At 47.1% G+C, this 16311-nt stretch overlaps 1 protein-coding gene across 1 annotated transcript in view; it reads left to right on the top strand.

Annotated features, from left to right (window-relative positions):
• The first annotated feature begins 738 nt into the window (after positions 1 to 738).
• LOC129822231 (FRAS1-related extracellular matrix protein 2-like) overlaps positions 739 to 16311 on the top strand; it is a 125559-nt gene continuing 109986 nt past the window's right edge. Inside the window, exons 1-4 of the mRNA XM_055880329.1 lie at positions 739 to 4977; positions 5186 to 5435; positions 5582 to 6281; positions 8667 to 8756. Coding sequence (XP_055736304.1) covers positions 896 to 4977; positions 5186 to 5435; positions 5582 to 6281; positions 8667 to 8756 — 5122 coding nt within the window. The 5' untranslated portion in view covers positions 739 to 895. The remainder of the gene's footprint in view (positions 4978 to 5185; positions 5436 to 5581; positions 6282 to 8666; positions 8757 to 16311) is intronic.

Here is a 16311-nt window from a genome sequence, read left to right as displayed (position 1 = left end):
CCATTGCTGTTGAAGAGGGTCAATTAAGCCTAATATGTTTTGGACATTTGTGTTTAGGCCTACTGTAAACTAATTACAAAAGAAAGTGATTCAAGGGGCACTATGATTGCTATATCCATTTGTGGACTTTTAAATACCCATATGCCTATCTATACCCATAGATTCTTTGAAAAAAACTATGTATACATGCCTCATGACCTTAGTTAAATTGTGATAAAATATAAGCTTGTTTTACTCTTTTGTTTGTAAACAAAGTAACTGTAAACAAACACTGTATCGCCTCAAAACATGGTTAAAACGACCATCTCATGGATGGTCAGTCCTTGTATCCATAGCTCTGTCTATGAAATTTGAGTGGTTAAATGTCTCCATCCCCATCACGCAGCTATTTACCAAATCCGTGGCGGGGGTGCCTGACTGCTTTGTCATTGTTTTAACTGCAGATTGCCCATTTAAGGTTTATTGGTTTATTAAAGCCTACCTGACTGAACACATCATTCCTATTCAAGTTTAAATGTATTTTTCGGTAGAATTTCGCACCTTAATCAACCTGCTTCTTCAAATCCAAACCATGCACTAGCGTTTTCGGGTTTTGATTGACATCTTTCCCTTCCATTCAAAAATCAATAAACGCATTCCAGCCTAAATATTCTCCAATCGGCGGACGAGAGGGCGTATCTCTCACTCCGGGGCTCCAAGTACATTAAGTTTATCCTGAACAGAAGAGAGCAGCGGAGAGAGAGAGAATGGTACACCTCAGCGCGGATGCGAGTGAGATATTTATCAACACTCATTTTATACTCTCATAACTTTAGCTACACTGCTCACTGCACAGCTTTTTTCTGTATTTTATGTGTAAAATTCTACGCGTTTTTGCATTGGCTTCTCTCTCCAAATGGCTTGGATTATTTCTCCGCTGTTGCAACGCCAAGGGACTGGTACTGGCGCTATTTTTTTGCTCTCTGCTTTGATCGCGGTGATTGTGACAGGTGACTCCGCTGCGCAGGTTTTCGACAGTTATGGATTATCATACGCATTGAGATCGGAACTGTCAGAGGATGCTATATTGGTGGCCAACAATGGAATACGCGTGCCTTTCGGGAGAGCAGTATTCATTGATCCTATCAATGATCTGGTAATCCAAGTACAACCGGGAGACAGATGTAGTATAACGGTTCTGGATAACGACCCGCTCTCCCAGAGGCCCGGGCAGCTCTCTCCCAAAAAGTTTCCCTGTGAATTTGGTCCCAATGACGTAAAGTATTCTCACTTCGGATCCAGGAGCCCCCCGCGGGATAGGGTGAGGCTACAGCTCAGATATGACACTCATACCGACACCATAATCATCCCGTTTATGATGGAAGTGGAGGTGATTTTCACACAGTTGGAAGTGTTAACCAGAAACATGCCTCTGACTGTTGACAAACTGCTTGGCACTAGTAACTCCATTGACAGTAAGATTCTGGAGTTCACCTATGATAGAAGTGAACATCAGTGTAAAATAACGTCTCTCTCCAGTGGCAGTGCATTGCCCAGGTATGGGAAGCTTGTGGATGAGAGAAAACTTGGAAAAATGGTGGACTGTGACGAATTTATTCAAATGAATATACGCTATCAGCACACTTTTGCACACAAATCACCCAATAGAGATTATTTCCCAATGATTGTGGAATTACAAGATAAAGAGGGTAATCTGCTGAAGCAGGAGTTTTTCCAGATGATGGTGCGTATAAAGGATGGAGAGGAAAACACGGATCCTAAACCCAGCTTCGTGGCCATGATGATGATGGAGGTGGATCAGTTTGTCATGACAGCCATCACCCCCGACATGCTGGCTGCTGAGGACATTGAGTCTAACCCTGACAACCTTATCTTCAACATCACCTCCTCCCTCTCCTTCGAGGAGGGGTACATAGTCAGTACAGATGACCGGAACCTGCCCATCACCTCTTTCTACCAGGGAGACCTCAAAGAACTAAAGATAGCCTACAAGCCTCCGTCTGTGGACTCTGAGACAGAACGTATCTTCCAGATAGAGTTTGAGGTGGTGGACACTGAGGGGGCTGTGTCTGACCCGTTTGCCTTCATGATTGTAGTGAAACCTATGAACACGCTTGCTCCAGTAGTCACCAGGAATACGGGTCAGCTTCTCTACGAGGGTCAGTCCAGACCACTGTCCAGCTCTCATAACCTAGAGGTCAGTGACGAGGACAACCTGGATGATGTCAAGATCACGGTGGTCGACGGGTTGCGGCATGGCCAGCTGACAGTGCTCGGGTCACGCAGGAAGTTCTTCACCCCGGCTGATCTGGACGGAGGCGTGGCCATCTACCAGCACGACGGCAGCGACACGTACAGCGACAACATTATCTTCCGGATGACAGATGGGAAGCACGAGGTGGAGTTCCTGTTTCCCCTGACAATCGTTCCCACGGATGATGAGCCGCCCATTATCAATGCCAACACGGGGTTAATTCTCTTCAAGAACCAGATGATGCTCATTTCGCCACTCACACTCAGCGCTGCAGACATCGACTCTGAGGACTCCACTATCAGGTTCGCCATAGAGGCACCGTTCTCGCCTATAGGGGAGGTGCTGCTGAGGCAGTCAGAGGCCCCAGAGGACCCATCCACCTGGAGGTTTAATGCTGAGGATGAGCTGTATGAGAAAGAGGTTACAGAGTGGCTGCAGCAGGATATCACAGATGGGAAGTTGTTTTACAGACACACAGGGCCTCACAGCACTGACACAGTCATGGACCAGTTTGTATTCCGGGTCCAGGATGATAATGACCCCCCTAACCAATCAAAACAGAGCTCGTTCATCATCAAGGTTCTGCCTGTGGATGACATCCCCCCTGAGCTGTATCCTGGTACCACCCTCCAGATGACCGTACACGAGTACCAGCTCACCTACTTCCGTAAGAAGTTTCTACGCTACACTGACCTGGACTCAGAGGACAGAGATCTGAAGTACACCGTCACCCACCCCCCGACAGACACAGACGAGAACAGCCCTGTGGTACTGGGGTCTATTGTTTTAACAGAGAGTCCAGACACTGTAGTGACTGAGTTTACTCAGGCTCAGGTCAATCACCATAAGATATCATACAAACCACCTGACCTGGAGCTGGGGATCACAGCCCATGTTCTGCAGCTCCAGTACACGGTGGAGGATACGTCAGGGAATACTGTCACCGGAACGTTCTCTATATTCCTGCAGCCTGTCGACAACAAGCCGCCTCAGATAACCAACACTGGCTTCATTATATTCGAGCGGGGAACACACAAAATCACCAGAGCTGAGCTGGATACTGTGGACTTAGACACGGACAGTAGCCAGATCTCCTTCACTCTAACTCAGCCCCCTCAGCACGGCACGGTCCAGTACACTTTCACCGACCTGACCAAAGGAGACGCGTTCAACCTGTTGGACATCGCTAACGACAGGATCTCCTACATCCACAAAGGAGACGAGTCCACCAGCGATTTCTTTCAGCTGGATGTCAGTGACGGCATCCATGTTGTGACCATCACCATCAGGGTTACCGTGAAGCCCATTGATGACGAGACCCCGACCATCAGCCTACCGGCCGGAACCGTCGGGTCCTACATTGACGTCCTGGAGAACGGAGCCACTGAGATCACGACTAAAGTCATCCAGGGGCGGGACGAGGACACAGACGACCTCCGTTTGACCTTCATCCTGGAGGACCCACCGGTTTTCGGGGAGATCCTGGTGAACGGGGTTCAATCAGGGAGCTTCACCCAGGCTGACGTCATCAACGGACTGGTGGTGTACGCCCACACCAGCGGAGAGATCGGCCCCACCACTAAATACGACTACTTTAATCTGACGCTGACAGACATGTCTGATGAGTGGACGGTAGGGGGCAACAGGGTCACGGGGGTCAGGGTTCAGATCACCATCCTACCCATGGACAGCCAGGCTCCAGAGGTGTTCGTAGGCCCACAGTTCACTGTCGTAGAGGGAGAGAAGAATGTGATTGAGATTTTTCACATTAGCGCTGATGATATGGACACTCCTAATGACGACCTGCTTTGTACCATCATCGTTCAGCCCACGTCAGGCTACGTGGAGAACATCTCCCCGGCCCCAGGCTCAGAGAAGTCCAGGTCTGGGACAGCGATCAGTGCATTCACCATCAAGGACATCAGACAAAACCACATCTACTACGTCCAAAGCATCCATAAAAGAGTGGAGCCGGTAGAGGACAGGTTCACGTTCAGATGCTCTGACGGCATCAACTTCTCAGAGAGACATTTCTTCCCCATTGCTATCATCCCGTCCAACGATGAGAAGCCAGAGATCTATATGAGGGAGTTTGTCGTCATGGAAGGGATGAATATCGTCATCGACACACCCATCCTGAACGGAGCCGACACGGACATCCCCTCGGACGAACTCACTTTCATCATCACCAAACCACCAAAGCACGGCTTCATCCTCAACCAGCTGACAACCGGCACCGTCACAGTCACCAACTTCACTCTGGACCAGATCAGGGAAGCCTCCAGTATAGTGTATGAACACGATGACTCGGAGACCAAGGAGGACAGTTTTGACTTAATCCTGACGGACGGTAAATATACCGTGGAGAAGACCATCATTGTTATGATCATCTCTGTAGATGACGAGACACCCAGGATGGCCATCAACGACGGTTTGGAGATAGAGATAGGAGACGTTAAAGTGATCGATAACAACGTTTTAAAAGCCACCGACCTGGACTCTGAGGATAGTACTCTGACGTACGTTGTTCGCTACGGGCCGGGCCAGGGGTTGTTACAGAGGAGAACCCCTTACGGGACGTTAGAGAACATCACAGTGGGGATGAACTTCACCCAGTACCAGGTGGACCAGGCTCTCATCGTCTATATCCACAATGGGCAGGAAGGAATCCGGGACCTTATCAAGTTTGACGTGACGGACGGGATCAACCCTCTGATAGACAGGTACTTCATTTTTACAAATGTGTTTATTGAGGTTTTCTAAAATACAAACAATACACCACAACTACAACAATAGAATAATCAACTTGAAAAAAAAATGATGATGATTCTTGCTAGGTATGACATTTCAGTTTGTCAGGGTGTCTCCTAATGGATCGTCTTGCAATTGTTTGTTTTGTTTATTTGTTATATTCTTTTTGTCTTTTGACAGGTACTTCTACGTGACGGTGGGCGGCATCGACATGGTGTTCCCTGACGTGGTCAGTAAGGGGGTCTCTCTGAAAGAAGGCGGTAGAGTAACGTTGACCACAGACCTGCTCAGCACCAGTGACCTCAACAGTCCCGACGAACACCTGGTTTTCACCATCACCAGAGCCCCACAGAGAGGCCATCTGGAGTGTACCGACGGCCCTGGAATGCCCATCTCCTCCTTTACCCAGCTCCAGCTAGCTGGGAGCAAGGTACTTTGATCTTTTGTTTTTTTTCCTTTGTGTTATTCTCAATTTTTTTTTTAAATACTCATGATTTTATCCTTTGTTTTTCTGTGAACATTTTCAATGGCTTATTGTATTGTCTTTTCATGTGTGCAATTTGTATAATAATACAGGTGTACTACATCCACACGGCCGATGATGAGGTGAAGATGGACAGCTTTGAGTTCGAGGTCACCGACGGTTACAACCCTGTGTTCCGCACGTTCCGTATCTCCATCACCGACGTGGACAACAAGAAACCGGTTCTAACGGTTCACAGCCTGGTGGTTAACGAGGGAGAGAACAAACTCATCACGCCCTTCGAGCTGACCGCAGAGGACCGCGACACGGCTGACTCCCTCCTGAAGTTCACGGTCACCCAGGTCCCTGTCCACGGTCGCCTCCTCTTCAACAATACCCGCCCCGTCTCCTCCTTCACCAAACAGGACCTGAACGAGAACCTCATCAGCTACAAACACGACGGTACTGAGTCCTCCAAGGATTCTTTCTCCTTTACCGTGACTGACGGGACGCACACCGACTTCTACGTGTTCCCAGACACCGTGTTTGAGACGCGGCGCCCCCAGATGATGAAGATCACGGTCCTGTCGGTGGATAACGGGGTGCCCCAGATCGTGGTGAATAAAGGGGGGCCCACCCTGAGGGTGTTAGAGACGGGTCACCTGGGGTTCCTCATCACCTCTAAGACTCTTAAGGCCGAGGACAGGGATAGTCTTCAGCTATCTGTCACCTTTAAGATCACCGTGGGACCAGAACATGGATACCTCATCAACCTGGGTACAGGCAACACTACCGTCACCACATTCACTCAAGGTAAGACGACCGTTACTTGAAATAAAAAGATATACTCTACTATACTTTAGTCTTTTACAAGTACAATATAACTTTATTGTCCAATGTGTTTTTTTTTTCATTCTTCATAAGCTGTTGAGTAATTCTCACTTAGAGCTGTAGCGCTGTTGCCCTTATAATGGATTAAGAGCTTACTTACCTGTATAATGGTACTATGTAACTACTGTAGTATGGTCATTGGCCGCAACTGCACAGTGGTGTTCAGAAATTAAGCTTAACTTGACAGAGAAATCTTTTGTCTTTCTAGAGGTGTTTTTGAATGGCGTTCAACAATTTCTTCAAACAGAAAGATAGGTTTTCACAGGGCAGTGGTTTCTCCTGCCCCAAACCTCATCTAGTAATCTTCTACAGAGTATTATAGCGCTTGAGTAAATACCAGCAGATTTGACCTTACATGAAGGTAGGGGGCCACAGACATGAAGAATAGAGAGTGAGAACATGAATACCCTGTCTGAGAGTGAGGGAGGCAGAGAGAGAGAGAAAGAGAGCAAATAGAGAGGTAGCGAGAGATACAGTAGAGAGAGAGTGGAGGAGAGGGAGAGAGAGAGGTAGGGAGAGAGATTGAGAGAGAGAGAGAGAGAGAGAGAGAGAGAGATGTGTTAACTTCACTCACAGTGACAGCAGGCCAACCTTTGTTTAAGCCTCAGAAATAGCTACAGTATAGAATAACTACATACATACAGCCCAGTCTACAGTACAAATGAAAAGGTAGGGTAAGTAAATAGTAACACAGTCAGTAAGGAATGTATGAATTAGACCCCAATCGATCTCTATATGGCTGCATCCCAAATGGCACCTTATTCCATATATAGTGCACTTCTATGGGCTCTGGTAAAAAGTAGTGCACTATACAGTATAGGAAATAGGGTGCCATTTGGGTTGGACATAGACCCATTCTCTCCTTTATTTACCGACCCCCATTCATCCCCATTCTCCTCCCGCTGCTTTCTCCTTCTGCAAACCTGTTAAATATTTCAGGCAGATCCATCGCTGGTAAACAGACAGTAAATAACTCTAGCTTATCCGGCATAGCCGGCGGCAGTGTCCCAAAACTGGCTTTACATTTTTATGAGCCGGCCGCTTTGAAGGGAAATGTTTTGACATCAAATATAGAAGATAGCAGTAATACACCTCACACCCTCCTCCCTGATAGCAGCCTCCCGACCTATAAAGAAGCCACTCCAGAACCAACGCTCCTCCTAGATAGTATCAGTCTTAAGAACCCACTCCAGCATAGCGTTGTTAGCGGATGCGGCAGACAGATGTGATGTGGTGTAGCTTCTGCAGTCTGCCTCTTCTTTATGGTCCCTGTCTTTCAGCAGACTAATAGATAGACAGACACTAAACAGCCTGAGTTAATTCAGCCCTCCTCTCCTGTGTTCTTCTTCTTTTTTACTGCTGAGGCTTCATCCATATAAGTTGTCCAACAGTGTATAAATCAAATCAAATTGTATTTGTCACATGCGCCGAATACAACAGCTGTAGACCTTACGGTGAAATGCTTACTTACAAGCCCTTAACCAACAATGCTTTAAGAAGTTTAAAGAAAAATACGTGTTAAGTAAAAAATTGAAAAAAATAAAAATAAAAATAAATAATTAAACAGCACCAGTAAAATAACAATAGCGAGGCTATATACAGGGGATACCGGTAAAGAGTCAATGTGCAGGGGCACCGGTTGTCGAGATAATTGAGGTAATATGTACATGTAGGTAGAGTTAAAGTGACTATACATAGATAATAAACAGAGAGTAGCAGCAGCGTAAAAGAGGAGTCTGGGTAGCCCTTTGATTAGCTTTTAAGGAGTCTTATGGCTTACGTTGTCATTAAGAAGCCTTTTGGACCTAGACTTGGTGCTCCGTTACCGCTTGCCGTGTGGTAGCAGAGAGAACAGTGTAGGACTTGGGTGGCTGAAGTCTTTGACAATTTTTAGGGACTTCCTCTGACGCTGCCTGGTTTAGAGGTCCTGGGTGGTAGGAAGCTTGGCCCCAGTGATGTACTGGGCCGTACGCACTACCCTCTGTAGTGCCTTGCGGTCTGAGGCCGAGCAGTTGCCGTACCAGGCAAGTAGGTTGAAGTAGTTCAGTGATATGAGATGTAGAAGTAGTCTTAGGCCACATCAGAAAAGCTATAATAGAGAACTGTCTAACAACTGTTCATCACAGATATGCATATCAAATGTAATATTGTATTGTATTATGTACCCTGCCTAGCATATCAGCGTTATTCATTTTCTCACTCTTTCTTAAGTCTATTAGGCAACATGCAAGGAATGAACTATACATTCAAGCGCAATATGTTTATAGACGAGTAGAAGAGTAAATTATATCTGATTGTATTTTTCAGCTGAAATTGATGACATGAAGATTTGCTACGTGCTAAGAGATGGTCACAATGCTACGAGCGACATCTTCTTTTTCTCCATTGAGGACAATGGTAAGTCATTCTATAAATGTTTTACTGATGGTGCTTGTTTACATCAAATAATACCACATCTAACTATTTTAATAGTTGAGAGGCTTTTTGTGAGCCAACATTGTGGATGGAGGATTTTCCAGCTGGAGCCTAATCTTTTCAGTGAAGGAGAAAATCTAAGCTGCAGTAGATGAGTGCATTGGCATGAATGGGGCTCTAGATATAACATAGTGGTATAGAACCGAGCAGCAGGTAATCCCTTTTAACAACAACAGCAGCATATAAAACAATGTTGAAGTCCCCCCCGCTTGAAGTTCTGCTTGAGTGAGGCCAGAGAGACGACTCTGATGGAAATCTGTTTAAAACGTTTTGACAAAATTTACTTTAAAGCAGGAACTGTTCTTTGAGGCAGTAAGGAATCTTCAGTTGTTCCAGCAGCTTGTTGGGGCATGATTTTATCACGTTTAGCATGTAGGCCTACAGCACTGTGAGGTTTCTCTAAGGGGGATGTGGAAGCAGGCTGGAATTGTATACGTACAGTATGTTGGATCAATATGTAGCACAAGTCCAATTCACAGGACTCCTGTTGAACACCTCTCAGCAATGTAATAAAAGTAACATTCATTGGGCCACTTGAATTAGCATAACAATACTCTCACCTTGAGCTCTGTCTGCGATGAGAGGCAGTGTCTGCGATGAGAGGCAGTGTCTGCGATGAGAGGCAGTGTCTGCGATGAGAGGCAGTGTCTGCGATGAGAGGCAGTGTCTGCGATGAGAGGTAGTGTCTGCGATGAGAGGCAGTGTCTGCGATGAGAGGTAGTGTCTGCGATGAGAGGTAGTGTCTGCGATGAGAGGTAGTGTCTGCGATGAGAGGCAGTGTCTGCGATGAGAGGTAGTGTCTGCGATGAGAGGCAGTGTCTGCGATGAGAGGCAGTGTCTGCGATGAGAGGTAGTGTCTGCGATGAGAGGTAGTGTCTGCGATGAGAGGCAGTGTCTGCGATGAGAGGCAGTGTCTGCGATGAGAGGCAGTGTCTGCGATGAGAGGTAGTGTCTGCGATGAGAGGTAGTGTCTGCGATGAGAGGCAGTGTCTGCGATGAGAGGCAGTGTCTGCGATGAGAGGCAGTGTCTGCGATGAGAGGCAGTGTCTGCGATGAGAGGTAGTGTCTGCGATGAGAGGCAGTGTCTGCGATGAGAGGCAGTGTCTGCGATGAGAGGCAGTGTCTGCGATGAGAGGCAGTGTCTGCGATGAGAGGCAGTGTCTGAGATGAGAGGCCGTGTCTGAGATGAGAGGCAGTGTCTGCGATGAGAGGTAGTGTCTGCGATGAGAGGCAGTGGCTGCGATGAGAGGCAGTGTCTGCGATGAGAGGCAGTGTCTGCGATGAGAGGCAGTGTCTGCGATGAGAGGTAGTGTCTGCGATGAGAGGCAGTGTCTGCGATGAGAGGCAGTGTCTGCGATGAGAGGCAGTGTCTGCGATGAGAGGTAGTGTCTGCGATGAGAGGCAGTGTCTGCGATGAGAGGTAGTGTCTGCGATGAGAGGCAGTGTCTGCGATGAGAGGTAGTGTCTGCGATGAGAGGTAGTGTCTGCGATGAGAGGTAGTGTCTGCGATGAGAGGCAGTGTCTGCGATGAGAGGCAGTGTCTGCGATGAGAGGCAGTGTCTGCGATGAGAGGTAGTGTCTGCGATGAGAGGCAGTGTCTGCGATGAGAGGCAGTGTCTGCGATGAGAGGCCGTGTCTGCGATGAGAGGCAGTGTCTGCGATGAGAGGTAGTGTCTGCGATGAGAGGTAGTGTCTGCGATGAGAGGTAGTGTCTGCGATGAGAGGTAGTGTCTGCGATGAGAGGTAGTGTCTGCGATGAGAGGTAGTGTCTGCGATGAGAGGCAGTGTCTGCGATGAGAGGTAGTGTCTGCGATGAGAGGCAGTGTCTGCGATGAGAGGTGTCTGCGATGAGAGGCAGTGTCTGCGATGAGAGGTAGTGTCTGCGATGAGAGGTAGTGTCTGCGATGAGAGGTAGTGTCTGCGATGAGAGGTAGTGTCTGCGATGAGAGGCAGTGTCTGCGATGAGAGGTAGTGTCTCGAGGTAGTGTCTGCGATGAGAGGTAGTGTCTGCGATGAGAGGCAGTGTCTGCGATGAGAGGTAGTGTCTGCGATGAGAGGTAGTGTCTGCGATGAGAGGCAGTGTCTGCGATGAGAGGTAGTGTCTGCGATGAGAGGCAGTGTCTGCGATGAGAGGTAGTGTCTGCGATGAGAGGTAGTGTCTGCGATGAGAGGTAGTGTCTGCGTCCCAAATTGCACCTTATTCCCCACATAGGGCACTACTTTTGACCAAAGCCCTATTGGCCCTGGTGAAAAGTAGTGCACTATATAGCGAATTGGGTGCCATTCAGGATGTAGTTGCCATGTGAGGCGGTGTAAATGGTGGTGGATGCGGCTGGTGCTTCGTGATTAGTTTAAGTAGAGTGACTGACAGTGTGTTCTTTCTTCTGCTCTTCCATGGCTGTGACGGTCTGATGGAATACAAAGAGGTCCTCAGACAAGGGCCTCTTTTCCCACAGGCTCTTCTCTGGGCCTCTAAACACCACCTGTACACCCCCACCCCCCCAACCCCACCCACCCTTACCCTCGACCTGGGAGTAATCAGGGGGTTCAGTGAGGCTCAGTGAGGTAATACACAGGTTATTACATCAGGGGGTTCAGTGAGGTAATACACAGGTTATTACATCAGGGGGTTCAGTGAGGTAATACACAGGTTATTACATCAGGGGGTTCAGTGAGGTAATACACAGGTTATTACATCAGGTGGTTCAGTGAGGTAATACACAGGTTATTACATCAGGGGGTTCAGTGAGGTAATACACAGGTTATTACATCAGGGGGTTCAGTGAGGTAATACACAGGTCATTACAGCAATCTGCTACTCTGTGTGTGGCTCAATGAGGAGCGAATGGGGGTGTTAACTGGTGTCATCCATTCAATCTTCTCTATGATAAAACCTGCTAGGCATCCCAAAATGGCACCCCATTCCCTGTAAAGTGCAACACTTTTTAGGTTTTATCATAGAGAATATTGAATGGGTTTTTATCATGCTGGTGTTAGTCAAGCCGATTCAGAGTCCTTCCCGTCGCTGTGGAGTCAAGTTCAGTCAATACCTGTATTATCATCTCAGTTGGCTTAATGTCATGGATCTGCCTCTCTCTTTCTCTTCTGTACCAAATCAAATCAAACTTTATTTGTCTCATGGGCCAAATACAACAAGAGTAGACTTTACCATGAAATGCTTACTTACAAGCCCTTAACCAACAGTGCAGTTCAAGAGAAGTTAAGAAAATACTTACCAAGTAGACTAAAATAAAAAGTAATAATAAAAAGTAACACAATAAGAATAAGAATAACGAGGTTATATACAGGGGGCACCAGTACCGAGTCAATGTAAATTGTCCAGTGGCGATTTTATGAATTGTTCAGCAGTCTTATGGCTTGGGAGTAGAAACTGTTGAGGAGCCTTTTGGTCCTAGACGGTACCGCTTGCCGTGCGGTGGCAGAGAAAACAGTCTATAACTTGGGTAACTGGAGTCTCTGACAATTTTATGGGCTTTCCTCTGACACCGCCTATTGTATAGGTCCTGGATGGCAGGAAGCGTGGCCTCAGTGATGTACTGGGTTGGTCGCACTACCCTCTGTAGCCCCTTACAGTCAGATGCCGAGCAGTTGCCATACCAGGCGGTGATGCAACCGGTCAGGATGCTCTCGATGGTGCAGCTGTAGAATCTTTTGAGGATCTGGGGACCCATGCCAAATCTTTTCAGTCTCCTGAGGAGGAAAGGGTTTTGTCGTGCCCTCTTCACGACTGTCTTGGTATGTTTGGACCATGATAGTTCGTTGGTGATGTGGACACCAAGGAACTTAAAACTCTCAACCCGCTCCACTACAGCCCCGTCGATGTTCATGGGGGCCTGTTCGGCCCGCCTTTTCCTGTAGTCCCACGATCAACTCCTTTGTCTTGCTCACATTGAGGGAGAGGTTGTTGTCCTGGCACCACACGGCCAGGTTTCTGACCTTCTCCCTATAGGGAGTTTCATTGTTGTCGGTGATCAGGCCTACCACTGTTGTATCGTCAGCAAACTTAATGATTCTGTTGGAGTCGTGTTTGGCCATACAGTCGTGGGTGAACAGGGAATACAGGAGGGGACTAAGTACACACCCCTGAGGGGCCCCAGTGTTAAGGATTGGCGTGGCAGATGTGTTGTTGCCTACTCTTACCACCTGAGGGCGGTCTGTCAGGAAGTCCAGGATCCAGTTGCAGAGGGAGGTGTTTAGTCCCAGAATCCTTAGCTTAGTGGTGAGCTTCATGGACACTATGGTGTTGAACGCTGAGCTGTAGTCAATGAACAGCATTCTCACATAGGTGTTCCTTTTGTCCAGGGAGAAAGGGCAGTGTGGAATGCGATTGAGATTGTGTCATCTGTGGATCTGTTGGGGCGGTATGCGAATTGGAGTGGGTCTAGGGTGTCCGGGAGGATGCTGTTGATGTGAACCATGACCAGCCTTTCAAAGCACTTCATGGCTATCGACGTGAGTGCCACGGGGCGGTAATCATTTAGGCAGGTTACCTTCGCTTCCTTGGGCACAGGGACTATGGTTGTCTGCTTGAAACATGTAGGTATTAGAGACTCGGTCAGGGAGAAGTTGTCAGTGAAAACACTTGACAGTTGGTTTGCGTATGCTTTGAGTACACGTCCTGGTAATCCGTCTGGCCCAGCGGCTTTGTGAATGTTGACCTGTTTAAAGGTTTTGTTCACATCGGCTACCGAGAGCGTTATCACACAGCCATCCAGAACAGCTGGTACTCTCATGCATGCTTCAGTGTTGTTTGCTTCGAAGCGAGCATAAAAGGCTTGTCTGGTAGGCTCTCGTCACTGGGCAGCTCGCGTCTGCGTTTCCCGTAATAGTTTTCAAGCTCTGCCACATCCGACGAGTGTCAAAGCCGGTGTAGTATGATTCAATCTTAATCCTGTATTGTTGTTTGATGGTTCATCTGAGGGCATAGCGCGATTTCTTATAAGCGCTCCTTGAAAGCGGCAGCTTTAGCCTTTAGCTCGATGCGGATATTTCCTGTAATCAATGGCTTCTGTTTGGGATATGTACGTACAGTCACTGTGGGGACGACGTCGTCGATGCACTTTTTGATGAAGCCGATGACTGAGGTGGTGTACTCCTCAATGCCATTGGATGAATCCCGGAACATATTCCAGTCTGTGCTAGCAAAATAGTCCTGTAGCGTAGCATCCGCCTCATCTGACCACTTCCGTATTGAGCGAGTCACTGGTTCTTCCTGCTTTAATTTTTTGCTTGTAATTAGGAATCAGGGCAAAGAATTATGGTCAGATTTGCCAAATGGAGGGCGAGAGAGAGCTTTGTATGCATCTCTGTGTGTGGAGTATTTTCTTCTCTGCTTATGGCCTCATATAGTTGGTTGAGAGCGGTCTTTGTGCCAGCAAAGGTGGTGGTAAATATATAGATATATAGATAATATAGATTCAAACTCTCTTAGTAGATAGTGTGGTCTACAGCTTATCATAAGGTACTCTACCTCAGGCGAGCAATACCTCGAGACTTCTTTAATATTAGACATCACAGAACGCACCAGCTGTTATTGACAAATAGACACACACCCCCACCCCTCGTCTTACCAGAGATAACGTCTCTGTTCTGCCGGTGCATGGAAAATCCCGCTAGCTCTATATTGTCCGTATCGTCGTTCAGACACGTCTTGGTGAAACTTAAGATGTTACAGTTTTTGTCGTCCTGTTGGTAGGGTAATCTTAATCATAGGTCATCAATTTTATTTTCCAATGATTGCACGTTAGCAAGAGGAATGGATGGCAATGGGAGTTTCCTCGCTCGCCTACGGATTCTCAGAAGGCTGCCCGATCTGCGGCCCATTTTCCTCCGTATTTTTTTCACACAAATGGCGTGGATCTGGGCCTTCTCTCGCTCCCATTTTCTCCCTCCCTCCCTCCCTCCCTCCCTCCCTCCCTCCCTCCCTCCCTCCCTCCCTCCCTCCCTCCCTCCCTCCCTCCCTCTTGTTCTCTATCTCGTTTTATAAACCATGAAGGTGTCTCTCTATCCCCCCCTCTCTCTCTCTTTCTCTATCTCTCGTTCTCTATTTCATCTTATAAACCATGAAGGATTTTCTCTATTTCCCTCTAAACACTGCAAGAGTTTCTCTGTCGGCTCTCTGTCTTTCAGACTCATTCATTAGCTGAGCTTGTTTCATCAGTCATTTGGCAGTCAGACAGGCACTCAACAAGGAGTAGGTGAATGTCAAATGCAGTCAATAATTGTTCACTTGCTGCTTATCTTTCATGAGTGGTTTTAGTAATGATCTGAGCAGTGCTGGAGGCTGCCTCCCCTGTGTGTGTGTTTGTGTTTGTTTGTGTGTGTGTTTGTGTGTTACTGCTTTCACAGCCAACGTAAACCTCTACACTAAGCATGCAGCAGCCGCAGCCCACTCCCACACAGAACTCATTACAAGGCATTAGTGCTCTCATTTGCTTCACGTCGATTCCTTTCTCCCCTCTGTGGTAGAATGTTTGTGAAATTCCGAGCTTTCCATAATGCTGTATTACAAGACTGATGTTAGTTCTTGTTTGCAGGAAGCCACAGGGCTATTCATCGTGGCAAAGTTGAAGTCTTCAGTTCCATAAATGAATGCATTCAATTGATAAATGATGCCACTTTACGCTGGGAGTTGACTACATATTTTACCTGGCAGAGATGAGCTGACTATTGATGAGTTGTGTGATATATAATGTACTGGGAGTTCTTGTCAGATGCATGCCAAGGTATGCTGGCACTATGAAGTTAATTCTATCCAGTGGGGAGTGTGCGTGTGTGCGTGCATGTATGTGCGTGTACCAGCCTATTTGTGTGTACAGTATATGTGTGTGTCTGTGTTTATCCAGGTAAGGTTGATTTTGTAAAGCTGCTCATAACCTTTGTACCGGTTAGAATTGGGTCGCTGCCAGATGCCGTTCCTGCTGAGTGATTGATGTCATCTCGAAAGGGGATGAACACTGCCAAACTTGCAGGGGAGATTTTGGGGGATTGGGGCTTTAGATAACCTAAATATGTGTGGTTGTTTTACCTAACTTAGTTGAATGCACTGACTGCAAGTCAGTGCTAAATGCCCAAACGGTGAATGTAAATATCACCCAGCTGAAATGCGTTATAAGGTTGTATAAACCTTGGTCTTGATAAAGATAATAACATATCGTCACTATTACCTCTTTTACCTCTATTACATTGATAAACTTCTGCATGTGTGTGTCTGTGTGCGTTTATATGTATCTGTGTGTGTGTGTCAGAGAGACTGTGTGGATAATCTATTGGTGTTCTTAACCCCATTGACAAGAACAAACCTCAGAGGTTTACAAACACATCCTTCACCTCATTGCTGTGCTTGACGTATAATTGGAACATAATGAAAAGAATAGGAGCTTAACAATTCATTGTCTGAACTTTCTATCTGAAAACATTTCCTTTAGTATTATGAAATAAAGAAAGCACAGAGCGT

The sequence above is a fragment of the Salvelinus fontinalis genome, chromosome 24, assembly GCF_029448725.1.
Source record: "Salvelinus fontinalis isolate EN_2023a chromosome 24, ASM2944872v1, whole genome shotgun sequence".
NCBI lineage: Eukaryota > Metazoa > Chordata > Actinopteri > Salmoniformes > Salmonidae > Salvelinus > Salvelinus fontinalis.
This window is presented reverse-complemented; position numbering and strand designations above follow the sequence as displayed.